General features: G+C 45.4%; 1 protein-coding gene across 5 annotated transcripts in view; it reads right to left on the minus strand.

Annotated features, from left to right (window-relative positions):
- Window positions 1-24,238: 24,238 nt before the first annotated feature.
- LOC141176130 (uncharacterized) overlaps window positions 24,239-27,468 on the minus strand; it is a 1,089,564-nt gene continuing 1,086,334 nt past the window's right edge. For all 5 annotated transcript variants that reach the window (XM_073660125.1, XM_073660126.1, XM_073660124.1 and 2 more), the window contains one exon: window positions 24,239-26,988. In XM_073660125.1, the coding sequence (XP_073516226.1) occupies window positions 25,466-26,988 (1,523 nt within the window). In that variant the 3' untranslated portion in view covers window positions 24,239-25,465. The remainder of the gene's footprint in view (window positions 26,989-27,468) is intronic.

The following is a 27,468-nucleotide window of genomic DNA, read 5'->3' on the forward strand; positions in this document are numbered from 1 at the left end:
CGCACCTGTCTTTTCAGCTTTGCTCATAAATTTTCAATAGGATTGAGATCAGGGTTTTTGTGATGGCCACTCCAAAACATTGATTTTGTTACCCTTAAGCCACTTTGTTACCATTTTGGCAGTATGCTTCGGGTCATTGTTCATGTGGAAGACCCATCTCCGCCCAAACTTTAACTTCCTGGCTGATGTGTTGAGATATTGTTTCAGTATTGCCACATAATCTTTTTTTCTCATGATGTCATTGTGACAACACAGCTTTTCTTCTTAATTATGCCAGACATACTTTCTGATGGCAAGAGCAATATACCTTTATTTTTATGTTGACTTTTTAACCTGTGATCTTCTGTGGTTGATTAACACAGACTATTGTTTGAATAATCCTGATTGTTGACACTTGAGTTAAGATGATCTACAACTTATTGTCTGCAAATCTTGCAAGATAGGGTGAGCAATACTGTTTGATAATATGCTGATTACATATTATACCAGCTAAAGGGAGTTGTTGATTTGCCGAGCAATAGAGGACAAACTATTCAAGTTGATTAAATGCTCAAACATGAGCTCTTTCCACCTTCATCCCTGACCCTTGACTTGTGAATGATGGCTGCAAGGACAATTGTGATCAATAAAAAGGGGGTCTCTGTCTCTATTCGGTGAGCATGTCAGCAGAGGGGACTTCGGCCCCAGCTGGAGGAATACAGATTGGCTCCATTGACCATTGCTGAACCCTCAGAGACGTCTTAAAGAATCCAGGTTGGGACAAACAGGTCACCTGGCCCCAGATCTCACTGCCCTCGGCTAGTTTCCTAAGCTTGTCATTACCTCCTCTCTTTGGGGGCACGCAAAATGCGGGGTGCCACTAGTGGGGGTAGTCAGCCCTGGAAGCCCCAAAATCGCAACTGTTCTATCCCAGATGGGCCAGTGGAAGGGTGAGGATTCTGTAATTTGCACCATCTTGTGTACTTGCTGGGACTGTTCTATGTGTTTATTGCCCTATTTTGTGGTTCAATAAAGTATTGCCACACTGTTTAACCTTCACCCTGTGTTGTCTGAGTAGTGTTACGCCCACGGAAAACCCCGGGTTTTCACGGCCATCTATTTTGTGAAGTGCACCAGTCCCTCCTGCAGCAAAACAACCCCACACCATGATGCTTCCACCCCTGTGTTTCACAGTTAGGATGGTGTTTTTAGGCTTACAAGCTTCTCCCTTTTTCCTCCAAACGTACCGATAGTCATTATGCCCAAAAAGTTAAATTTTAGTTTCATCAGACCAGAGGACGTCTCCAAAAATTAAGGTCTATGTTCCTGTGTGCATTTGCAAACATTAATCTGTCTTTTTTATGTTTCTTTTGGAGTAATGGCTTCTTCCTGGCAGAGTGGCCTTTCAGCCCATGTTGATACACTACTCATTTCACTGTGGATATTGACACACTCTTATCAGCTTCCGCCATCATATTCACAATGTCTTTTTCTTTTGTCCTTGTGTTGATATGCAAATATCAGAAAAAAGCATGTTCATATCTGGAACACAGAACCCATCTCTTTCCTCAGCGGTATAATGGCTGGACATTCCCATCTTTTTTGTACTTGCGTATAATTGTTTGTACAGATGAACGAGGCACCTTCAGGTATCTTGAAATTGTACCCAAGGATGAGCCAGACTTGTGCAAGTCCACAATTCTCTTCCTGATATCTTGGCTGATTTCTTTAGACTTTCCCATGATGCTACACAAAGAAGCAGTGTGTTTCAGGTGTGCATTTAAAAACATCAATAGGTGTGTCTCAAATTAACTCAGATGTTAATAAAAAAAAAACAACTTCCAATTATATGGGCAGTCCAGAATTGTTAAAAGGCATAATGATCCAGGCCCCGGGCACTTCAGACTGTGTGGACCCCCGACAGGTCACATGACGGGTCATCATATACCTGAAACAGATTATTTCTGAAAAAAATAGCTGCTGAGTGAAACTATAACCAAAAAAAAAATCAATTAATATAAAATTTACCTACAGTTAAAAGATTGTTTAAGCCATAGTATTGAACAGACCAATTTTAATATGTAAACAAGTCTCTTTCCAATTGTCACAAGCTTTTCATATCAATAGTACAGCACACAACACACTCTAGAAAACATTTACAGTATCATATTTCCAGTATGTGACACGTGCTGATCGGACACTGCAGCTCTCATCTCAGTCCTGTCCTGCTGCTGTGAGACGAGAGCTGTAGTGTGTGATCAGCATTTATCCCAGGTACCGGGAAGTTATTCCCCAAAGCCTGGGACGGATGCAGAGCAGTATATGGAATCACACATCTCAGCATAGTAATTGCTGGAAGTGAGATTTTTTTCTTAACTAGTTAGACGTGTATTATATCAGATACAGAGAAATCCAGTTCTGATATTCTCTGGGGGTGTGCTCTTTATCCTCTGCCTGACACCTCTTGCATATTATTGGACAACGTCATACAGGGGAAAAGTAAACGCCCCCTTAGTTGAAAGGAAAATTGGCGTAAAGTTTACAAGTAAATATCTCTTCAATGCAGATGAGAAATGAAAGAAACCATGTTTTATTCATATCTTCAGCCACTTGAATGTAAAGTAACTAGTTCCTCTTTAAAGGGAATCATTTAATAATATGAACCTGGCCAAAACCACATATATAGACATGCAGGTCCTTGAAATCTAAATCCAATGACACCTTTATATCTTTTATCTGCTGCTGCATACCCAAGAAATCAGTTTTGCAACTGGACTTGAAATATAACTAATGGGTGACTGGTCTGGTGGGCGCTGTTTTCCTTAGACTAATTGTTCCACAGTCCCACTAATCATGTTATCATGCCCTGTGGGTTTAAGTGACATTATTTGCAAGAGCGGTGCCACTAACAGCCCTTTGTAAATTTCAGCATCGCTGATAATGCACAATAAGCCAGGTGTCTACCTTGGCTTCATCGGAACACTGAGCATGCGGGGTATGCAGCACGGACGCAGGACACAGCCAACTGCGGAATTTGCAGAGAACCGTCTGTGAAGGCTGGCTGTGTCCTGTCATCATTGCCTGCAGTTAATACACTGCGCCCTGATAAAATTGGGGTGCATACGCCTGACTTACTGCGCAATGTCAAAGAGCCAGTGGTAACAACGCTCTTGTAAATAATGTGACTCATGCTCACAGGGGTATAACACGATTAGTGGGACAATTAGTCTGGGGAAAACAACACCCCCACAACTAGTCCCCCACTACTTATCAAATTGCAAGCCCTGTTATAAAACTGATTTTATGCATAGGCAGCAATTAATAAGCCCAAAAAAAGCCTTGTAAGAAAGGTATAAAGGGATCAATAAATACGTGGTTACAGATTGGAGATCCTGACCGGTTCCCTTTAAAATTAAAATTTAGGGGAAATTAATAGACATGAATATTAGTGATGGGCGAGCACTAAAATGCTCGGCTGCTCGTTGCTCGGGTCGAGCACATTGGAATACTCGGGTTCTCGACCCGAGCAACGAGCCCAATGTAAGTCTATGGGAAGCTTGAGCATTTTTTAGGCGGCTCTCACCAGCGGTGTGCAGAGTGCCTAAAAATTGCCCAAATCGATGGGAACAGTGCTCAAATGGCATGGGAACAGCATGGGGAAGACCCCTGGAAGCATTTCTGACTCCCAGGTCACTGCTGTCAACAATGTTGTCAGAGGTATTACGCCACTTTTACGGACTCACAATAAAACATACAAAAACAAAATGGATTTTCCTGGGAAATATGTTAAGGAACATCCTTTCCAGGGTAATGACTTGTATATAAGGCAAAATAAATAACCATAAACAAAAACACTCCTCCACACCATAGGCTATGTTCACACGTAGCGTTTTTGATGCGGTTTTGCACTTTTGTATTGCTTTCAACCTTGACATATGCATTCACCAGTAAATGTCATTTTAACATTTTATAACATTATCTGGCCATGTGGTGTGTGAGTCATGATCAGACACATCCTGTTTCATTTATGAAGGAGGGACTCTGAAAGTCACAAAGCCTATTTTTATAGGGCCATCAGGCGGCCTTTACTATTCTTAAAGGGCCAGCAGCCGGCTATGCTTTGTTGTTCCCATTACTAAAGAGTGGGTCTCCTATACTGTTATTGTTTATGCAGTGAGTGGCAGGGCTGCCCCAAATTTGGATGCACCCCAATACCCCTTTGAAAATTTCGATGCACTCCAATACCCCTTTGAGACGACTTAGAGGAGAGCCTCCTGAAAACAATGTTCCCATTATTAGGAAGTGTGTCTCCATACTGTTTACCTATGCAGTGAATGCAAGGGTTGTCAAAAATTTGGAGGCACTCCAATGCCCCTTGGAAGAGACGCGGAGGTCAGAGGGCCTCCTGAAAACAATGTTCCCATTATTAGGAAGTGGGTCTCCCATTGTGTTTGCCTATGCAGTGAATGCAAGGGCTGACAAAAATTGGGAGGCACGCCAATGCCTCTTGGAAGAGACGCGGAGGAGGGCCTCATAAAAAAATGTTCCCATTAGAATGGAGTGGGTCTCCTATACTTGTAATGCCCATGTACTAAGTGTATGAATGTATGGGCTGACAAACATTTACCCCTGGGGGTATACATGAACTTACTGTATAAAAATTTTTTTTTACGGGCATCATAAACACCCTTTAAAAGAATTGGGTGGGTGTTGCATCACGGACCATGGTCACCCTGGTGATATGTGGTGGAGGATGAGGAGAAGGAGGAGGAAAAGAGCAAATAGCCAAAATCAGGAATCGTATACCCATGTGTGGGTGTGAAAAGGTGCATGGGAATACACCTCCCAAAAAAAGACACTGGATTTGAGTTTATGTTACCCTGCTATCGTTCAGTGGTGTTGATAGGTCTGGCCCAATCCAGCCCTTGTTCATTTTTATAAGAGTCAGCCTGTCAGCATTTTCAGTTGACAAGCGGATGCGCTTATCAGTTATAATTCCACCAGAGGCACTAAAAACCCGCCCTGATAAAACGCTAACGGCAGGCAGGCCAGGACCTCCAAGGCATAGAGAGCCAGTTCATTCCACGTGTACAGCTTGGATACCCAATAATTATAAGGCACAGAGGAATCAAGGAGGACATTGGTACAGTCGGCAAGGTACTTCCTCAGCATCTTCCCAAACTTTGCACTCTTTCTGAGAGTAACCAGCGCTTCAGGGCCTGTGCGATGGGAGGGGCTGAGAAAACTCTCACAGAACTTTGACAGTGTTCCCCTGCCTCTGTTGGAGTTGTGTCTCTCTCGACTGTACTCCTTGGTTGTCCAACGAACTGTGACCTCTGCCGCCAGCATTTTCAGATGGGAATTTTTTTAATAGTTCCGCAAGAAGGGCCTTCTGGTACTGCCCCATTTTTGTAGACCTGTCCGCCTCAAGAATAAGAGATATAAAGTTCTCCTTGTAGCATGGGTCTAGAAGTGTCACCAACCAGTACTGACTGTCACTCAAAATTTTGAGAACGCCAGGGTCATGGGAAAGACAGCATAACATAAACTCAGCCATGCGTGCCAGATTGCTAACAGGCAAGACTTCCATGTCCTCACCAAGAGGACGACTGACCATGCTCTCCTCCTCCTCCTCCCTGTCTTCAGGCAATCCACGCTGAACAGACGGTATGACAGTTGTACAGGTAGTACCGTCTATAGCGCATGAAACTAGCTCCTGTTCTTCCTCCTCCTCTTCCTCATTGTCACCCAATCCACGTTGGGACGAGATGGGGCTGGGCTGTGTGTAATCACCCTGTATGGTTCCTTGCTCCATCTTCTTGTGCTACGCCTGCAATGCATCCTCTTTGACTGTGAGCTGAGAGCGTTTCAGAAGACAAAGAAGCGGGATCCACTCCTGAGGCCTTATGTGTGGAGTCTGAACTGAATACCGACGGCCTTGTTGATGCAGGTAGTCAACAACTGCCTTCTTCTCACAAATCGTTCACAACATCTGCAGTGTAGAGTTCCAACGCGTTGGGACATCACACACCAATCAGTGAGCCGGAAGCTGCAAACGCTGCTGAAGCACGGCAAGGGCGGCGGAAGCTGTAGCTGACTTTCTAAAATGGGCACACAGGCGGCGTATTTTGACAAGCAGATCCGGCAGCTCCGGTAGTTTTTGAAAAAACGCTGAAACACGAGGTTAAGCACATGGGCCAGGCATGGTACATGTGTGAGCTCGCCTTGCCTCAGAGCCGCCACCAGGTTCCGGCCAATGTCACACTCGACCATGCTTCGCTGTAGGTTCACCGGTGTCAGCCACAGATCTGCCTGCTCTTTCAGAGCTGTCCACAACTCTTCAGCATTGTGCGGTTTGTTACCTAAGCATATTAGCTTCAGCACAGCCTGTTACCGCTTGGCCGAGGCAGTGCTTCCAGCTTATGAGTGATGTGGTCATTTCGGAGATGGAGGCTGAAGAGTAGGAGGAGGATGAGGTGCAGGAGCTGTAGACTGTGGGGGCAACCCTGATTGACCTAGGGCCCACAATCCTCGGCATTGGGAGGATGTGTTCCGTCCCAAGATCTGGTGGGTCCCGGCTTCCACTATGTTAACCCAGTGTGCCGTCAGCGACATGTACTGTCCCTGCCCACAAGCAATTTTCCACGTGTCCGTGGTTAGGTGGACTTTCCCTGTATCTGCATTGTTGAGGGCACTGCTGATGTTGTGGGACACATGCTTCTGTGATGCGGGGACGGCACACCAGGAAAAATAGTGGGGGCTGGGGACCGAGTACAGAGGGCTGGCCACTGCAATCAGGTTGCGGAAAGCTTCCGTCTCCATGAGCCTAAAAGGCAACATTTCGAGCGCAAGAGTAGTGAAATGTGGGAATTTAATAGTGTGGCCTGTGGGGCGTCGGCTGCGTATTTGCACTTACATTCCAAAGACTGGGGTATGGACAACTGAACGCTGTGCTGGGACAAGGACATGCTTGCTGATGGTGCTAGTTAAGAGTGTGCAACGAGAGGTGCAGGGCAGGAGGCATCTTCGCATGGCATGCGCCATGGGCAGGGGATTGGCTTGCATGCACAACAGCAGAAGAAGCAGCGGTGTCACCCGCAGACACTGTTCCTGGACCCTGGGATTCGGTCCACAAAGTCGGGTGCTTTGCTGCCATGAGCCTGATCATGCTGGTGGTGGTCAGGCTGGTAGTTTTGCTACCCCTGCTGATGCTGGCCAGGCAGGTGGTGCAAATGACCTTTTTGGGGTTATTGGAAGAGTATTTAAAAAACAACCAGACTCGGGAAGACGTAACAGTTGTACTGGCAACTTCAGTCGTGTTGGTGTTACGGGGAACGGTTGCCCGCCTTCTGTCTGTGGTCACCACACTGCTTCTTCCTGCCTGTTGGGGCGCTCTGCCTCCCTCCTCCTGTGTGCTGCTGTCCTTGCTCTGCATGTCCTCCTGCCAGGTTAGGTCAGTTACTATATCATTCACCACCTTGTCTTCCACTTCCGCACCCTGGTCTTCCTTCTGACTTTCTGGCAATTGTACCTCATCATTGTCCACCTCTTGTGACACTTTCCTACCGTCACCTTCGTATGACCGTGGCTGCTCAAATATTTGGGCATCGCTACATGCGATCTCCTCTTGCCCCGCTTCAAGTGGACCAGGCGAGACGTCCGAATCTATAAATGGAAAAGTGAACAGCTCTTCAGCCTGTCCAAGTGTGGGATCAGTTGTCTCTGGGCACTCGGCATGGTGGGAGGAAGGAGGTTCAGGGTGAGGAATATGCGGTCCAGACTCACAGCTACTGAGACTTGACCGCGTGGAAGACACGGTGGTGGTGGTGGCTAAGTGACGGAAGCATTATCTGCTATCCAACCAATAGCCTTTTCACACTGCTCTGTGTTCAATAGTGGTGTATTGCAGTCCCCTATTAACTGGGACAGGAAGGTCGAGCGAGAAGATGTGGGTGTTTGTTGTGGCACAATTTCAGCTTGCCCACGGCCTCGGCATGCACCATCACATCCAGTTCCCCATCCCTTGTCACGTGCCTTGCCCATTTTAAATGGAGGACAATATCTTCCACGCTCACTACAAATGGCTGAATTTGGAGCAAACTTAAATGTGATCCGTGTGACGGACAAACCACAGTTTAAAATAGCCGGCCTGTAGGTCACTATTTTTAACAGCATCGACCTCGTGTCAATAAGTTCACTGACACACTGCAACAAAATTTCAATGGAGGCCAGAAATGGCAGTATTTTCAGCACAATTATATGTGATCCGTGTGACGGACAAACCACAGTTTTAAATAGCTGGATTTTTAGCGCTTTAATATGGAAAGGACCTGGCTGTATTCTGCAATGCCAACAAGCAAATGACACAGATAAACGGTATTCTCTGGACTGCTTTTTAAGCAAATAATCAGGATTAAGATAAAAAATAAATTATTCCTGGCCCCTGATACCTGGGCCTATTTCTACAAATAATAATCTTTATTTTTATATAGTGCTAACATATTCCGCAGCGCTTTACATACATTATTGTCGCTGTCCCCATTGGGGCTCACAATCTACATTCCCTATCAGTATGTCTTTGGAGTGTGGGAGGAAACCGGAGAACCTGGAGGAAACCCACGCAAACATGGGGAGAACATACAAACTCCTTGCAGATGTTGTCCTTGGTGGGATTTGAACCCAGGACCCCAGCGCTGCAAGGCTGCAGTGCTAACCACTGCGCCACCATGCCGCCTGTAAAAGCACCAGCAGACCGAACTTGAATGGATCCTCCTGCTATGTGCACTGCCGTCTGCTATATACCCTGCCTGCCTGCTTAGCATGGCGGCGCCAGGTCTGATATAGACCTGATGACACTGTGCGGCCAGCCAATCACTGTAATGCCACAACCAACATGGCTGCGGCATTACAGTGTGTGGCCGAAAATCCCTGCATGTTGATTGGCGTTCTAAAGTGCGCCAAACATGCAGGGTGGGGACCCAAACTCCCACCGAGCAACCCCGGAAAGTGTCACAAGAGCAGTGAGATGCTCGGGCGAGAACCGAGCAGTAGCGAGCATGCTCGCTCATCACTAGTTACGGTTCATTACAACATTCCACTCTAAAGCGACAGAATTACGTGACTGTCTTATTAAATCATGGCCCATCTTAAAGGCTGACCCCATATTGGCAAAATATCTACCAGAGAGGCAGCAAATCACCTTCAGAAAGGCAAAAAATCTCTGTGATCATCTTATGAGAAGCCACTATTATCCTACCACTCCCCCTAATTTTATGAAAAGACCACCTCCAGTAAATTGATGTGTACCATGTAGTAGATGTGTGGCGTGTCCTAATGTTGAACATGCTAACTCTTTCACAGATTCCCAGGGCTCTAGGACCTATTATATCACCAAACCGATAACTTGTACCTCTAAAGCGGTGGTGTATTATGTGACATGCCTGTGTCCTAAAATCTATGTAAGGCTCACAACAAGACAACTTAGGACAAGAATACGTGAACACGTCCTAGGTATTGAAGCGGAGGTAAATGAAACTGATATTTCTATGTTAAAAACTATTCCCAAGCATTTTAGAATACACCATAAGTGTGACGCATCTAAACTTAAAGTTCGGGGTATTGACATGATCACCACTAATATTAGGGGAGGTAGAGTGAGCAAACTATTAGCCCAGAAAGAGAGCAGATGGATGTGGACTTTAAAAACACTCCATCCATTGGGCTTGAACGAAAATATTAGTTATGCCCCATTTCTCTGCTCACCTATATCCACATTGTTTTAGCTATTTTGTCTTACCTTTTTATCTAGTATGGTTGGGTAGTTTTTTTTGTATTTTAACTTTTTTCTATTTCTTTAGTGTTCCTCCATGAGAGTTTGCCGTCTTTTTCTACCAAATTTTCATAAAGGCATTACATGGTGATTGGCATGTTTGTATAGGTGATATCTCCATTTCTATAAGTCAATGACGTTGATGACTTCCATTCTGCTATTTGATAACATGGACATAATTGCTGGCGCTGCATTGTCTCTCAAGATCTGTAACTATTTTCTGTGTGCGCATTTTTTGTCCATACAGTTATTATTGTATATATTTCGCATTTATAGATCGATATTTTCTTATATCTTATTATGCATTTATACTATAATCTCATATAATCATGTTATACATCATGCTTTTCTTAAAGATATAGTTTATTTGTTTTGTCATGGTCAATTAACTTCTCTGACTTATTTATAATTGTCTATCGCCTACACCCCTTAGAAATACAGTACAGACCAAAAGTTTGGACACACCTTCTCATTTAAAGATTTTTCTGTATTTTCATGACTATGAAAATTGTACATTCACACTGAAGGCATCAAAACTATGAATGCAATTATATACTTAACAAAAAAGTGTGAAACAACTGAAAATATGTCTTATATTCTAGGTCCTTCAAAGTAGCCACCTTTTGCTTTGATGACTGCTTTGCACACTCTTGGCATTCTCTTGATGAGCTTCAAGAGGTAGTCACTGGAAATGGTTTTCACTTCACAGGTGTACCCTGTCAGGTTTAATAAGTGGGATTTCTTTCTTGGGGTTGGGACCATCAGTCTTGTTGTGCAGAAGTCAGGTGGATACACAGCTGATAGTCCTACTGAATAGACTGTTAGAATTTGTATTATGGCAAGAAAAAAGCAGCTAAGTAAAGAAAAACGAGTGGCAATCATTACTTTAAGAAATGAAGGTCAGTCAGTCCGAAAAATTGGGCAAACTTTGAAAGTGTCCCCAAGTGCAGCTGCAAAAACCATCAAGCGCTACAAAGAAACTGGCTCACATGAGGACCGCCTCAGGAAAGGAAGACCAAGAGTCACCTCTGCTTCTGAGGATAAGTTTATCCGAGTCACCAGCCTCAGAAATCGCAGGTTAACAGCAGCTCAGATTAGAGACCAGGTCAATGCCACACAGAGTTCTAGCAGCAGACACATCTCTACAACAACTGTAAAGAGTAGTGGTGAGCGATACCTTCCGATATCGGGAAATATTGGATCGGATTGGATCGGACCGATACCCAAAAAGTATTGGATATCGCCGATTCCTATACCGGAACCCAATGCAAGTCAATGGGACAGAAATATCGAAATAAAAATAAACCCTTTCTTTCCTTGTAGGTTAATTCTACATGAAGGAAAACAACTAAGAATAATGTAGAATGTATTGGGGGAGGTGGGGGAGACAATAAAGGCATAGAGGTTTAACCCAATCAAATGGAATAGCAGGAATTAATATTTTTTTAAGACGTTCTGAGTTACGGAAATATTGACTATGTTAAATTTTTTTATATTTTGTCAAATATTTATGTTTCACTACTTCCATGCTCTTCACCTTCTTTTTTACTTCTCTCACACTTTCTCCTTCATCATCCTCAGCATCAGCATCTTTTTCATCAACTTCTTCTTCACCTTCTTCATCTTCTTCTTCTTCACCTTCTTCGTATTATTCTTTTTTTTTACATTCTTCATATTCTTCTTATTCAACTATTATTCTTCTTCATATTCTACTTCTTCATCTTCTTCTTCTTCATCATATTCTTATTTGTGACAGGCATTCCTGTAGTTGTTATCTATAAAAGTTTGAACATTACACCTTTCGTTCTGCCCGTCACAAAAGATTTACATAGTTACATAGTTACATAGTTTATAAGGCCGAAAAAAGACAAGCGTCCATCCAGTTCAGCCTATTTCTTGTGCACTGCAGCTATTCCGCAGCGTTGAGGGGAAGGCAAAAAAAAAAAACATGCGGTATAGGCCAATTTACATCATTGAGGAAAAATTCACTTCCCGACACCAATCTGGCAGTCAGATTAAATCCCTGGATTAATTAACTATCACTAAGCATAAGATGTAATTTTATTGTTCTCAAGAAAGGCGTCCAGGCCTCTCTTGAACTCTTTAAGTGAGTTGGACATCACCACTTCCTCTCCCAGAGAGTTCCAGAGTCTCACGGCTCTGACCGTAAAGAATCCCCTTCTATGCTGGTGCAGGAACCTCCTTTCCTCTAGGCGCATAGTGTGCCCCCTCGTCTTTGTCACCATCCTTGGTATAAACAGGTCATGGGAGAGATCTCTGTACTGCCCCCTGATGTATTTATACATGTTTATGAGGTCTCCCCTAAGCCTTCTCTTTTCCAATGTAAATAGGCCTAATTTTGACAACCTCTCTGGGTATTCTAGTCCCTCCATGCCCTTTATTACCTTAGTCCCCCTCCTTTGTACCCTCTCTAGCTCCAATATGTCTTTCCTGAGCACCGGAGCCCAGAACTGTGCACAATATTCTAAGTGCGGCCTTACCAGCGCTTTATACAGAGGAAGAACAATGTTCTCATCATATGCCCCTATTCACTGGAGCAAGCGTTGACTGTGCAGACGGCACTTCTGAGCAGCAACTAGCGGTATTGGAGCCCAGGGTAAATACTAAAAACAGAGGAGCCAGAGGTGTAATTGGAGCAAGTTTTAAATCAGTAGTACAGTGGATGTGGACAAAGCAGGAGAATTTGCCGGACACACAGCTGGGGATCAGCTGACGTTACTGAACCCCAATAACACTGGAGCAAGCGTTGACTGTGCAGACGGCACTTCTGAGCAGCAACTAGCGGTATTGGAGCCCAGGGTAAATGCTAAAAACAGAGGAGCCAGAGGTGTAATTGGAGCAACTTTAAAATCTGTAGTAGTGAGAATGTGGACAGAGCAGGAGAAATTGCCGTCCTCACAGCAGGGGAACAGCTGACGTTACTGAACCCCAATAACACGGCAGCAAGTGTTGACTGTGCAGACAGCACTTCTGAGCGCCAACTGGCGATGTTGGAGCTCAGGGATAATACTGAAAACAGAGCAGCTAGAGGTGTAATTGGAGCAACTTTAAAATCTGTAGTAGTGTGAATGTGGACAGAGCAGGAGAAATTGCCGTCCGCACAGCAGGGGAACAGCTGACGTTACTGAACCCCAATAACACGGCAGCAAGTTTTGACTGTGCAGACAGCACTTCTGAGCGCCAACTGGCGGTGTTGGAGCTCAGGGATAATACTGAAAACAGAGGAGCCAGAGGTGTAATTGGAGCAACTTTAAAATCTGTAGTAGTGTGAATGTGGACAGAGCAGGAGAAATTGCCGTCCGCACAGCAGGGGAACAGCTGACGTTACTGAACCCCAATAACACGGCAGCAAGTGTTGACTGTGCAGACAGCACTTCTGAGCGCCAACTGGCGGTGTTGGAGCTCAGGGATAATACTGAAAACAGAGGAGCCAGAGGTGTAATTGGAGCAACTTTAAAATCTGTAGTAGTGAGAATGTGGACAGAGCAGGAGAATTTGCCTGACACACAGCAGGGGAACAGCTGACGTTACTGAACCCCAATAACACGGCAGCAAGTGTTGACTGTGCAGACGGCACTTCTGAGCGCCAACTGGCGGTGTTGGAGCTCAGGGATAATACTGGAAACAGAGGAGCCAGAGGTGTAATTGGAGCAACTTTAAAATCTGTAGTAGTGTGAATGTGGACAGAGCAGGAGAAATTGCCGTCCGCACAGCAGGGGAACAGCTGACATTACTGAACCCCAATGACACGGCAGCAAGTGTTGACTGTGCAAATAGCACTTCTGAGCGCCAACTGGCGGTGTTGGAGCTCAGGGATAATACTGAAAACAGAGGAGCCAGAGGTGTAATTGGAGCAACTTTAAAATCTGTAGTAGTGTGAATGTGGACAGAGCAGGAGAAATTGCCATCCGCACAGCAGGGGAACAGCTGACGTTACTGAACCCCAATAACACGGCAGCAAGTGTTGACTGTGCAGACAGCACTTCTGAGCGCCAACTGGCGGTGTTGGAGCTCAGGGATAATACTGAAAACAGAGGAGCCAGAGGTGTAATTAGAGCAACTTTAAAATCTGTAGTAGTGTGAATGTGGACAGAGCAGGAGAAATTGCCGTCCGCACAGCAGGGGAACAGCTGACGTTACTGAACCCCAATGACAAGGCAGCAAGTGTTGACTGTGCAGATAGCACTTCTGAGCGCCAACTGGCGGTGTTGGAGCTCAGGGATAATACTGAAAACAGAGGAGCCAGAGGTGTAATTAGAGCAACTTTAAAATCTGTAGTAGTGTGAATGTGGACAGAGCAGGAGAAATTGCCATCCGCACAGCAGGGGAACAGCTGACGTTACTGAACCCCAAAAACACGGCAGCAAGTGTTGACTGTGCAGATAGCACTTCTGAGCGCCAACTGGCGGTGTTGGAGCTCAGGGATAATACTGAAAACAGAGGAGCCAGAGGTGTAATTGGAGCAACTTTAAAATCTGTAGTAGTGTGAATGTGGACAGAGCAGGAGAAATTGCCATCCGCACAGCAGGGGAACAGCTGACGTTACTGAACCCCAATAACACGGCAGCAAGTGTTGACTGTGCAGACAGCACTTCTCAGCGCCAACTGGCGGTGTTGGAGCTCAGGGATAATACTGAAAACAGAGGAGCCAGAGGTGTAATTGGAGCAACTTTAAAATCTGTAGTAGTGTGAATGTGGACAGAGCAGGAGAAATTGCCGTCCGCACAGCAGGGGAACAGCTGACGTTACTGAACCCCAATAACACGGCAGCAAGTGTTGACTGTGCAGACAGCACTTCTGAGCGCCAACTGGCGGTGTTGGAGCTCAGGGATAATACTGAAAACAGAGGAGCCAGAGGTGTAATTGGAGCAACTTTAAAATCTGTAGTAGTGAGAATGTGGACAGAGCAGGAGAATTTGCCGGACACACAGCAGGGGAACAGCTGACGTTACTGAACCCCAATAACACGGCAGCAAGTGTTGACTGTGCAGACGGCACTTCTGAGCGCCAACTGGCGGTGTTGGAGCTCAGGGATTACAGTTCAGGTGGTAGAAACATGAACACAACAGGAGACCTGGATACTGTTGCCAACCAATTATTTATTCTGGAAGAGGACTGGCAAATTTATGAGAGATCCAGGCCTTGTTCATTTTGAGAAAAGTAAGCCGGTCAACGTTATCGGAGGATAGTCGCATGCGACGGTCTGTTATACACCACCTGCGGCACTAAAGACGCGTTCCGATAATACACTAGCAGCAGGGCAAGCAAGCACCTCCAACGCATACTGGCTAAGCTCTGGCCATGTATCCAGCTTACAGACCCAAAACTTGAAGGGAGAAGAGCCGTCTGGGAGTACACTGAGAGGGCAAGACATGAAGTCTGTCACCATCTGACGGAAACGTTGCCTCCTGCTGACTGGAGCCGTCTGTGATGGTGTAGACATTTGTGGCGGCGGGGACACAAAACTTTGCCACATTTGGGCCATACTGGTCTTGCCTTGTGCTGAGGCGCTGCTTCTGCTCCCTCTTTGTGCAGAGCTTCCTCCACTGCCTCGACGCACTGAGCTGCTTTGTAAAGCACTAACAGCACTGGTCTCGGTTGGAATGGAGAACATGATGGAATGCATCAGTGCGTCTTGGTACTCCCGCATTTTATGCTCCCGGTTCAACGGTGTTATGAGGCTTTGTAAGTTGTCCCGGTAGCGAGGATCTAGGAGGGTGGACACCCAATAATCAGCCGTGTTGAGAATGTGGGCGATGCGGTGGTTGTTTCTCAGGCACTGCAGCATGAAATCAACCATGTGCTGCAGACTGCCAACTGGCCAAGAAACGCTGTCCCCTGCTTGAGGCGTGATCTCTGCCTGCTCTGCATCACCCACCCTCGCTCTAGATACTGACTACTAGAGCATTGTGTACCTCCCTCCTCTGGACAGATGTCTTCCTCCTCCATTGACTCATCCTCATCCTCCTCACAAAGTGTCCCCTGCCTAGGCCTTTGTGAGGAACCACATTGCGCAGACTGTAGAGAAGCAGATGGCATTTGTGACTCCTCATCCTCCAAAACCTCGTCCCTTAGTGCTTGCAGTGTTTTTTCAAGCAGGCAGATAATGGGGATAGTCATGCTGACTAGTGCATCATCTGCACTCGCCATCCGCGTGGAATAATCGAAGGCACGCAAAACGTGGCAAATGTCCTTCATAGAGGCCCACTCAGTGGTGGTGAAGTGTGAACGGCGCGCACTGCGACTTGTTTGTGCCTGCTGCAGCTGGTACTCCATTACTGCTGCCTGCTGCTCGCACAACCTCTCCAACATATGTAACGTTGAATTCCACTTGGTGGGTAGGTCACATATGATGCGATGTTCCGGAAGACGTAATCGGCGCTGCAGAGCTGCAATGCGCGATCTTGCGTTGCTGGAACGCTGCAAGTGAGCGCACTCTATGGGGACCTTGTGAAGCAGTGCATCAAGATCCGGATAGTCCCTCAAAAAACTCTGCACGACCAAGTTGAGCACATGTGCCAGACATGGGATGTGAGAGAGGTTGCCTAGGCCCAGAGCTGCCACCAGATTTCGGCCATTGTCACACACTACCATGCCTGGCTGGAGATTCGCTGGCACAAACCACACGTCGCTCTGCTGCTTCATGGCATTCCAGAGCTCCTGCGCTGTGTGGCTTCGATTCCCCAAAGAAATTAATTTTAATACGGCCTGTTGACGTTTGGCCACGGCTGTGCTCATATCGGTCATCATAACAGGTAACCGTTCACGGGTCGATGTGGAGGTAGACCGTGACGGCTCCTGCAGCGCTGATTCAGAGGAACTGGAGTATGAGGAGGAGTCAATGTGTACAGACTGGATTCCTGCAATCCTTGGAGTTGGCAGAACACGTACAGCGCCACTCTCAAGATCTGTACCCGGCTCCACAACATTTACCCAATGGGCAGTGAGGGAAAGGTATCGTCCCTGTCCATGCTTACTGGTCCACGCATCGGTGGTCAGGTGGACCTTGCTACTGACGGCGTTTTGTAGCACATGTTTAATTTTTTCCTCCACATGCTGTTGCAGGGCAGGGACGGCTTGCCTGCTGAAATAAAACCGGCTGGGCATGTTGTATTGTGGGACTGCCAATGCCATAAAGTTACGGAAGGTGTCAGTCTCCACCAGCCTGAATGATAGCATTTCAAGGGCCAGTAGTTTAGCAATGCCAGCATTCAGAGCCTGTGCTCGGGGGTGGTTTGCCGAATATGGGCGCCTTTTCTCCCAAGCCTGTGCTAACGATGGCTGTAGACTGGCCTGGGAGTGTGAGGATGACAGGGAAAGTGGTGCTGTGGGTGGAATTGCACTGTGTATCTGTACAACAGTGCCAGAGATTCTTCCATGGCGATCCTGTGAGGAAGCCGAACCAGCTGCGTGTGAGCTGGAGGAAGAGGCTACAACACGAGCTGAAGAGGTGGTAGGTGGCGCTGTAGGTTGGCCTAGGTCTTCAGTGTGTTTTTGTAACTCCACCACGTGCTTGGTCCGCACATGTTTCCACATATTTGTGGTATTGAGGTTGCTGACACTTTTCCCTCTTTTCACCTTCTGATTACACAGCTTGCATTTGACAAAGCAAATGTCATCTGCAACTGTGTCAAAAAAGGACCAGGCACTGCAAGTCTTGGGAGCGCCCGCTTTGGATTTTGGAAGAGCCATGCTCCTAATGGGTGCCGAAGTGGAGGCTACAGGCAACCAAGTCTGCCCCCTCCCTCCTTTTTGGGCCGTTCGGGGAATTTCTTCCGCAGAGCTGCTCCCACCACCTTCCTGTCCCTCACGCCATGATGGGTCAAGGACCTCATCATCTACACCACCCTCTTCAAACAACTGCTTCTCCTGGGTAGTCTCGACAGCACAGTACGCACCAGAAGTGGCACCTGAGTCTCATCATCAGATGCGTGCTGAGGTGTGCTGCTGACCATAGGCACTGGCCCACCCGCCTCTTCAGATTCAGAGAGACAAAACGGTTGCGCATCACTGCATACTACCTCTTCTTCAAATTCTCGAATTCTGCTTGGCTGGCCCCCTCTTTCCAAGCCAAGAGATTCAGAGAACAGAAGTAGAGATAGCTCCTGTCCAGGGCTCTCTGACTGCCTGGGCAATTTGGCAGGTGGTGAAGAGACAGATGGGTGCTCTTCAGTGCTCAGGACCTGAGAGGATCTGGAACTAATTGAAGTCGATGCGTTAGCTGCCATCCATCCGACAACGGCTTCAATTTGGTCCTCCCGCAGCAGTGGGGTACGGCTAGCTCCTACAAAGCTGCGCATAAAGGACTGTTCCCTGGTAAAACTGGGGGATGCTGAGTCACTTGTGCCCGCAGTAGGCACAGAATCCCCACGTCCTCTCCCTGCAGGCACAGAATCCTCACGTCCTCTCCCTGCAGAAACTCCACGCCCACGACCACATGCCTTACTCCCTGCCTTCTTCATCTTGGTAGACTAATAAAGATAGGCAGAAAAGTACTAAGGGCTTATTGTGCTTATTCCTGAACAGCTGCTAACAGGTATAAGAAACACTAATTTTATAAAGTGTGGACTAGACTTTAATATGAGCTAATGTGGCCTACACAACTGTAAAGTGGAGTGTTTGGTGAACTTTATTTAGGTTTTTTTTTGTCACAAAAAGACATTGGATGTGCCCAAAGATGTAATACCGATAGTATCACAAATTTTTTGTAGCTATTACAATGTAGGTGTAGCATCGGCGTCTCTGCCCCGTGCTAGGCAGAGACGCCGTCCCTCTCACCTCCCCACTCCTGGCGCGGCATCCTCCAGCGCTTCTCTCCCCGCTGCTTCCGGCACGCGCTCCTTCCCCGGCAGTGTGTTTAGGGCACGCGCGCGCGCGCTCCCCCGCTCTTAAAGGGACCGCGCGCGCGGTCCTAAGGAGTCCCCGGCCAATTGCCGGAGGACCTCCCATTTATAAGGCACCTCCTCCAAAATGGAGGTGCCCGAGCTATGTTGTTTGCACTGTGTCTCACCTGTGCTTCAGCCCTCAGGTTCCGCTGCTAGCCTGACTTCCCGTCCTGCATGCCAGCCTGTTACTTGCCTAGTCCGTCAGACCGCTCACCTGGGAGCATCTTCTACTTACCTGCCTTGTCTGCCAGTCCGCTCACCTGGGAGCGTCCTTCAGTTACCTGCCTGTTACCTGCCTCGTCTGTCAGACCGCTCACCTGGGAGCGTACACCAGTTACTTGCCTGTTACCTGCCTTGTCTGCTGACTGCTCACCTGGGAGCGCCCACCAGTCACCTGCCTGTCTCCTGCCTCGTCTGTCAGACTGCTCAGCTGGGAGCGTCCACCAGTTACCTGACTGTTTCCTGCTGTCTCAGTCTGCCCGCTCACCTGGGAGCGCCCGCCAGCTACCTGTCAGGTACCCGCCTCGCCTGTCTACCCAGAGACTGCCCCGGTCACTTGCCGTGACCACCTGCCTATCTACCCAGAGACTGCCCCGGTCACTTGCCGTGACCACCTGCCTATCTACTCAGAGACTGCCCCGGTCACTTGCCGTGACCTCCTGCCTATCTACCCAGAGACTGCCCCCATCACTTGCCGTGACCACCTGCCTGTCTTCCCAGAGACTGTCCCCCGTCACCTGCCGTGACCACCTGCCCGCTTACCCAGAGACTGTCCCCGTCACTTGCTGTGACTACCTGCTTGCCCTCCCTAGGAGTCACCCGCTTCCTTACAAGGACTTCCCCCTTGTATTGCAGCTCAGAGGTTCCACTTCCCGGACCCGTAACAGTAGGAAGGTAACCTACAATGCAATAGATGAGGCTACAAAAAATAGGCTAATACTAATCTGGCTGGGGCTGCAGGGCACAATGCTGCAGAAAGGCTCCTCTATCTACTCCTATATAGTGTGTTTGGAACCAATGTAGCTGAATATGGATGGAACCAATACACTAATAGGAGAAATCAGGAAAAATGTTCAATTAGCAAACAAGGACAATGTATGAGGCAGTAACGCACGCTGAGCGCACTACAACCAGACGTGGCTGAAGCACACACTACAGCGTGAGCTGCACTCACACACAGAGACCTTGCAGACAGGCGTGAACAGTGCAGATGCAGAGCACTGTGCACTAGCGCTGCAAGACAAAAAAAATTCTCTATCTACTCCTATATAGTGTGCTTCGAACCAATTTAGCTGAATACGGATGGAACCACCACACTAATAGGAGATATCAGGAAAAATGATCAATTAGCAAAAAAGGATAATGTATGAGGCAGTGATGCACACTGAGCGCACTACAACCAGACGTGGCTGAAGCACACACTGCAGGGTGAGCTGCACTCACACACCAGACCTTGCAGACAGCGGTGAACAGTACAGATGCAGAGCACTGTGCACTAGCGCTGCAAGACAAAAAAAAATTCTCTATCTACTCCTATATAGTGTGTTTGGAACCAATTTAGCTGAATACGGATGGAACCACCACACTAATAGGAGATATCAGGAAAAATTATGAATTAGCAAAAAAGGACAATGTATGAGGCAGTGACATACACTGAGTGCACTACAACCAGACGTGGCTGAAGCACACACTACAGGGTGAGCTGCACTCACACGCAGAGACCTTGCAGACAGCGGTGAACAGCACAGAGAACTGAGCACTAGCGCTGCAAGGCACAGCAATTTATAAAGTAGCTTGGGTAAAGCAGAATAGACCAAATAGGTAGCTAAAACTGTCCCTCAGAAAAACAGCGTCCTATCCCTAACTGAATTCACAGCAGTGAGCTCAAAATGGCGGCTGCGGCTTTCATAGTGCATCATGACATCATTTCAGCAGCCATTCACAGCCATGCCATTAGTTAAGATGCCTACATGCCTAACAGGATGTGCCCACACTTCTTAGGATCCTCATTGGCTGAATAAAATGAAACTGGCTCATTGCATTATGGGAACTTCCGATTCCGGCATACGATATTGTAAAAGTATCGGAATTAAGTATCGGAATTCCGATACTGCGACTATCGGCCGATACCCGATATTTCAGTATCGGAATGCTCAACACTAGTAAAGAGGAGACTTTGTGCAGCAGGCCTTCATGGTAAAATAGCTGCTAGGAAACCACTGCTAAGGACAGGCAACAAGCAGAAGAGACTTGTTTGGGCTAAAGAACACAAGGAATGGACATTAGACCAGTGGAAATCTGTGCTTTGGTCTGATGAGTCCAAATTTGAGATCTTTGGTTCCAACCACCGTGTCTTTGTACTACGCAGAAAAGGTGAATGGATGAACTCTACATGCCTGGTTCCCACCGTGAAGAATGGAGGAGGAGGTGTGATGGTGTGGGGGTGCTTTGCTGGTGACACTGTTGGGGATTTATTCAAAATTGAAGGCATACTGAACCAGCATGGCTACCACAGCATCTTGCAGCGGCATGCTATTCCATCCGGTTTGCATTTAGTTGAACCATCATTTAATTTTCAACAGGACAATGACCCCAAACACACCTCCAGGCTGTGTAAGGGCTATTTGACCAAGAAGGAGAGTGATGGGGTGCTACGCCAGATGACCTGGCCTCCACAGTCACTAGACCTGAACCCAATAGAGATGGTTTGGGGTGAGCTGGACCGCAGAGTGAAGGCAAAAGGGCCAACAAGTGCTAAGCATCTCTGGGAACTCCTTCAAGATTGTTGGAAGACCATTTCCGGTGACTACCTCTTTAAGCTCATCAAGAGAATGCCAAGAGTGTGCAAAGCAGTCATCAAAGCAAAAGGTGGCTACTTTGAAGAACCTAGAATATAAGACATATTTTCAGTTGTTTCACACTTTTTTGTTAAGTATATAATTCCACATGTGTTAATTCATAGTTTTGATGCCTTCAGTGTGAATGTACAATTTTCATAGTCATGAAAACACAGAAAAATCTTTAAATGAGAACATGTGTCCAAACTTTTGGTCTGTACTGTATATATATATATGTATACACACATACATACATTTGGGATATGCTATTATTTTCTTTTTCTCTCCGGTTGTATTTGACTATATATCTGTGGACTGGGCGGTACGCACGGCTTCACTGTTCTCTGTGGTGTCCTCACTGGCTGTATCAATATGTGCTCACATGACGCGGTTGCCGTGGATGCGGCGGTGTATCGGTGATTGCCATGTGTCATGCCACACCCTCCCCACACCCATTGGCGGAGACTACACACCCCCTTTTCTATTGGCTCAAGGGTTTCTAAACCCTACCCACCTTCATTGACGCCACCTCCTGACGAAGGCAGCCGTGCCGAAACGCGCATTAGGGTGAGTGCCATTGAGGAGCGTGTTCACATCCACTGTGGCTGTAAGTATTCTATAATATTTATGCTACAATCTTTTCGCTGCCGTTCTTTAATCTTTTTTCCTACTTAGGTGCATTTTCTAGGCTTTAATATGTATTAGGATATACTTTTACTCTGTAGCCTAAGGGGTCACTTATAAAGATCTGCTGTCCCCGGTATGAGCTATCTATATTAGTACCTATATATAGACAGCGGTATGACTAACCTCTTATATAGCAACTACTTCTGACCTACCTCATAAGCACCTGCACTTTTATTGAATGCTTCACTGCATTTTAACAATATATTCTTATTTTTTTGGCAGCCCAATTATGTATTTACATCAGAAAAGAATCATCTTAATGTCTCATGCTCCTCATTAGTGCTCCTCCATTGTTTTACTATTAACTGTCTCTGTGATTAATATTTTTTTCCTGTATAAATTATAATTAATAAAATGTTGTCATTTTTTCACTATTAGATGGGACTCTGACTTGAAGTTTTTCCCTCTTGTTTCTTATGTATGGAGGACTATGTGGGGCCCATTATACTGTATGGAGCACTATGTGGGGCCCATTATACTGTATGGAGGACTATGTGGGGCCCATTATACTGTATGGAGGACTATGTGGGGCCCATTATTCTGTATGGAGGACTATGTGGGGCTCATTATACTGTATACTGGTCGGCCCACGACTTTGTCAAAGTTTTTCATTTTGGCCCTCTGCATGTTTTGAGCTTTCCATCCCTGATGTAAAATCAGTATGGGTATGGAGATGGCAATAATGCAAAGCTGCTAATTGGACTTTGCTACAAGCCTCCTAATATAGCTGAACATGAAGAGGATGATATGCTGCAACAAATTCAAAAGGCAACAAAAACAAGTTATGGTCAAAAGTGTTGAAATTGTTCCAGAAAATGAAGTCATTCTCTCAGAAAATTATTGCAATTACAAGTTTTGTTATACACGTTTATTTCCTTTGCATGCATTGGAACAACACAAGAAAACAGAGAAAAAAAAGGCAACTTGAACATAATTTCACACAAAATAGTTCGGACAAAATTGTTGGCACCTTGCCAAAATTGTGGGTAAACAACTTTGTTTCAAGCATGTGAAGCTTGTTCAAACGCAATTTTGGGGAAGCACGCATCGTGCAGGTTCCCAGTCTCCCACTCAGGTAACTATGCTGGATTTTGACCGTGTGAGATACTAAGGGAAAGGATATCTATCTTTGAGATATAGCTATTTATAGCATATAGACGGTTGTTTTCATGTTGTCCCTTCACATGCGTTATAGTCTCTTTAAACATTTGACAATGGGGAGGAAGGGAGTTGTGAGACGAGATACCTGCATCCTATGTGTTACCTGCTTGTTTTTATCTATGTTTTAATGTTTTGTATGGTGATTTGGCACCGATTTGTCTCCTTAGACACTCTGCTCTATTCTTTATGTAAAAAATCTTTTTGAATAAAGTTTATACATGTTTTCTACATCATTGGCCATGTGATCGTTGTTTTCCGCTTCGGCACCCCCTAGTCAAATGCAATTTTGGCAAGTAACAGGTGTGGGCAATATGAAAATCACACCTAAAACCAGATAAAAAAGGGAGAAGTTGATTCAATATTTGCATTGTGTGAAAATGTGTGGCACACTAAGCATGGAGAAAACAGAAAAAGGAGAAGAGAACTGTCTGAGGACTTGATATTTATCAACAATTTTGGTTCTCAACAATTTCAAGGTTATAAGTTCATCTTTAGAGATCCACATGTTCCTTTGCCCAAGGTACACAGCATAAAGAATAAATTTACAACCCATACAGTCAAATATGGTGGCGGTTCAAAGGTGGTTTGGGGTTGCTTTGCTGCCTCCGACTGTGTGCAAGGCATCATGAAATCTGAAGATTAGCAAAGGATTTTGGGTCACAATATAGTGCCTAGTGTCAGAAAGCTGGGTTTGCATCCTAGGTAGTGTTGAGCGAGTATGTTCTATTAACCCTTTCGCCGAGTATGCTCGGGCCGAGCTCCGAGTATTTACAGCTGCTCAGTGATATGTTTGAATCACTCCCATGTGCATGATTTGCAACTGTTTGACAGCTTTATTACATGTGAGGAATGTCTATTTCTTACACATTCCTCACATGTAATAAAGCTGCCAAACAGTCGCAAATCATGCACACGGGAGCGATTCAAACATAACAGAGCAGCTGTAAATACTCGGAACAAAACACACTCGCTCAACACTAGTCCTAGGTCATGGGTCTTCCAGCATGACAATGAGCCCAAACATACTTCAAGAAGCACCTAGAAAATAGATGGAAACAAAGTGCTGGAGAGTTCTGACCAGCAATGAGTCTGGATCTAAATCCCATTGAACACCTGTAGAGAGATCTTAAAATTGCTGTATGGAGAAAAATATTAAAATTTGAGAGTCCTCAGTGGTTGATACAATCTTTTGAGTTAGCCATTAGTCAATAAGCTTTCTAGACTACTCATGTCTCTTCATGAGACATAGTATAACACAAAATCTGAAGAGTCACATATTTATACACAACAGGGCACAGGAATAATGCAATAGATAAGACAAGTGATGTTAAGCAGAACTATCAGTTTCGGAAAAGGATAAGCAGTTGTGGCCGTAAAAATGTGTGGCCACAAGTAGATCTATTCTTTTTTTCTTTTTTGTGTGGCGATGAGAATTCATCCTTGTTTTAAGTTTTTGCCCTGTCTCCCCTACATACAGACCCCCAGTTGGACAATTGGTACATATAATTAAGTACATTACATTAGATTTAATGCAGCTGAAAGTACCTGGGATCTTGTAATCCTCATGTAAGTTGGGAATCTTTATCTTGTCAGTGGTCATTATAAACGGACAGGTTTACATATACAGGTGAGGATGAATTTTATAAGTTTCACCACAAAGGTGAAACTATCCTCCCAGTCAGTGTGCTTTTCCTCCCAGTACCTTTTAAGTCTAACAATGTTAGGTTTCTGGGAGATTATACTTGTTCCTTTTATTTTTGGTTCTCCTTAGCTTGCCTTCTTTGCCCTATATGAATGTGTTTTTGTTTCTCATTCAGGGTTTTCGTATGTTACTTCATACTTTCCTTTCCCCTTGTTGCAGCCTCCCCTCTGGTTCCTCAGGAGGTATGAGAAACTCCTCAACGACTTATTAGGGAGTTAGGTCTGTGGCGGCGTTTTTAGTTGTACAGCTAGGGCCTTTCTTGTCTGTACAGAGACTAGTTGGGTGTAGTTGCGGCATTCTCCCCTGTGTGGGTTCTCCGGTGGTTATCAAGATGCGCTTTCTGTTTAAAACATTTCCCACATTTTCAACATGAAAAAGGCTTCTTCCCTGTGTGAATTCTCTGATGTTTACTAAGATGTGATTTCTGTCCAAAACATTTCCCACAATCTGCACATGAAAAAGGCTTTGCCCCTGTGTGGGTTCTCTGATGGATGATAAGAGTTGATTTCTCTGTAAAATATTTCCCACATTCTGAACATGAAAATGGCTTCTCTCCTGTGTGAGTTCTCTGATGGTTGATAAGAGTTGATTTCTCTGTAAAACATTTTCCACATTCTGAACATGGAAAAGGCTTCTCCCCTGTGTGAGTTCTCTGATGTTTGAAAAGATTTGATTTCTTTGCAAAACATTTCCCACATTCTGAACATGAAAATGGCTTCTCCCCTGTGTGAGTTCTCTGATGTATATTAAGACATGATTTTTGTACAAAACATTTCCCACAATCTGAACATGAAAATGGCTTCTCCACTGTGTGGGTTCTCTGGTGCTTAAGAAAACTAGATTTATGGTTATAACATTTTCCACATTCTGAACATGGAAAAGGCTTCTCCCCTGTGTGAGTTGTCTGATGTTTAATAAGAGTATATTTCTCTGCAAAACATTTCCCACATTCTGAACATGAAAAAGGCTTCTCAACTGTGTGAGTTTTGTGATGTTTGATAAGATTTGATTTCGCTGTAAAATATTTCCCACATTCTGAACATGGAAACGGCTTCTCTCCTGTGTGTGTTCTCTGATGGTTGATAAGAGTTGATTTCTCTGTAAAACATTTTCCACATTCTGAACATGGAAAAGGCTTCTCCCCTGTGTGAGTTCTCACATGTTTGATAAGATTTGATTTCTTTGCAAAACATTTCCCACATTCTGAACATGAAAATGGCTTCTCCCCTGTGTGAGTTCTCTGATGTGTGATAAGAGTTGATTTCTCTGTAAAACATTTCCCACATTCTGAACATGAAAATGGCTTCTCCCCTGTGTGAGTTCTCTGATGTATATTAAGATTTGATTTCTGTACAAAACTTTTCCCACAATCTGAACATGAAAAAGGATTCTCCTCTGTGTGGGTTCTCTGGTGTGCGATAAGATTTGATTTCTCTGTAAAAAAATTCCCACATTCTGAACAGGAAAATGGCTTCTCTCCTGTGTGAGTTATCTGGTGCCTAACAAGACTTGATTTCTGATTAAACCATCTCCCACACTTGGAGCAAGAAAATCTATTCTTCGCTGTGTGAATTTTTTGATGTTTAAGAAAAGACTTTTTGAGAGGAAAACTATTTCTATATTCTGAATGTGAAAATGGCTTCTTTGCTTTAGGAGCAGTTTGTTTTTTAATGCTTATTTTGTGACTTTGATTTTCCTTAGTAGTCGGTAATGAATCAGAAGACAGGACGTGTTTCAAAGGATCAGATGACAGATCTTGGCTGTGAAGGGATGATGGTAAATCTGGAGTAATGGCATTCACTTCAATTGTATCCTGGGGGATCTGAAAATTATCTGATTTAAAAACTGAAGATGTCAGCTGTCCCTCTGATCTCCTGGTACAGACATCTGCCAAGAATAAAAACAATTATTATTTTTTAATAAAGAATCCTTGAATTTTATATTTTTGAACATTTCTACTTAAATTGTCTGTAAAAAAGGCAAGTTATATAAAAAAAAAATTCACTGGACAATGACCATCTAATAGAAAACCTCATAGGATGAACCAGTGGAGCGTGGTGTTCACCTGTTTGTTTATTCTGCCTCCCAAATATGGAGTAAAAGGTACAGGCTCTGTCCAGCCACTAAGATTAGGGTGCTTGGGACCTGTAGTACCATCGAGTCTGGCAGTATGGGTGTGTGTGCAGTCCAGCTGGAGTAATCTGCTCCCTGCTTCAGCAATTTGGAAAGCACCGCACCCTACTAAAGCTGGAAGCATATTGCCGGAAGCTGCCAGATACAGCCTTGTTCTCCTCTGGTTCAGTCCTCTGTGCTCAGCTCCCGGCTTGTGTATTTGTTTCCTGTTGTGACCTCGGCCCGTTTACTGAC

The sequence above is a fragment of the Phyllobates terribilis genome, unplaced genomic scaffold, assembly GCF_046119375.1.
Source record: "Phyllobates terribilis strain yellow unplaced genomic scaffold, ASM4611937v1 Scaffold_17__1_contigs__length_24005725, whole genome shotgun sequence".
In the NCBI taxonomy this organism is placed as follows: domain Eukaryota; kingdom Metazoa; phylum Chordata; class Amphibia; order Anura; family Dendrobatidae; genus Phyllobates; species Phyllobates terribilis.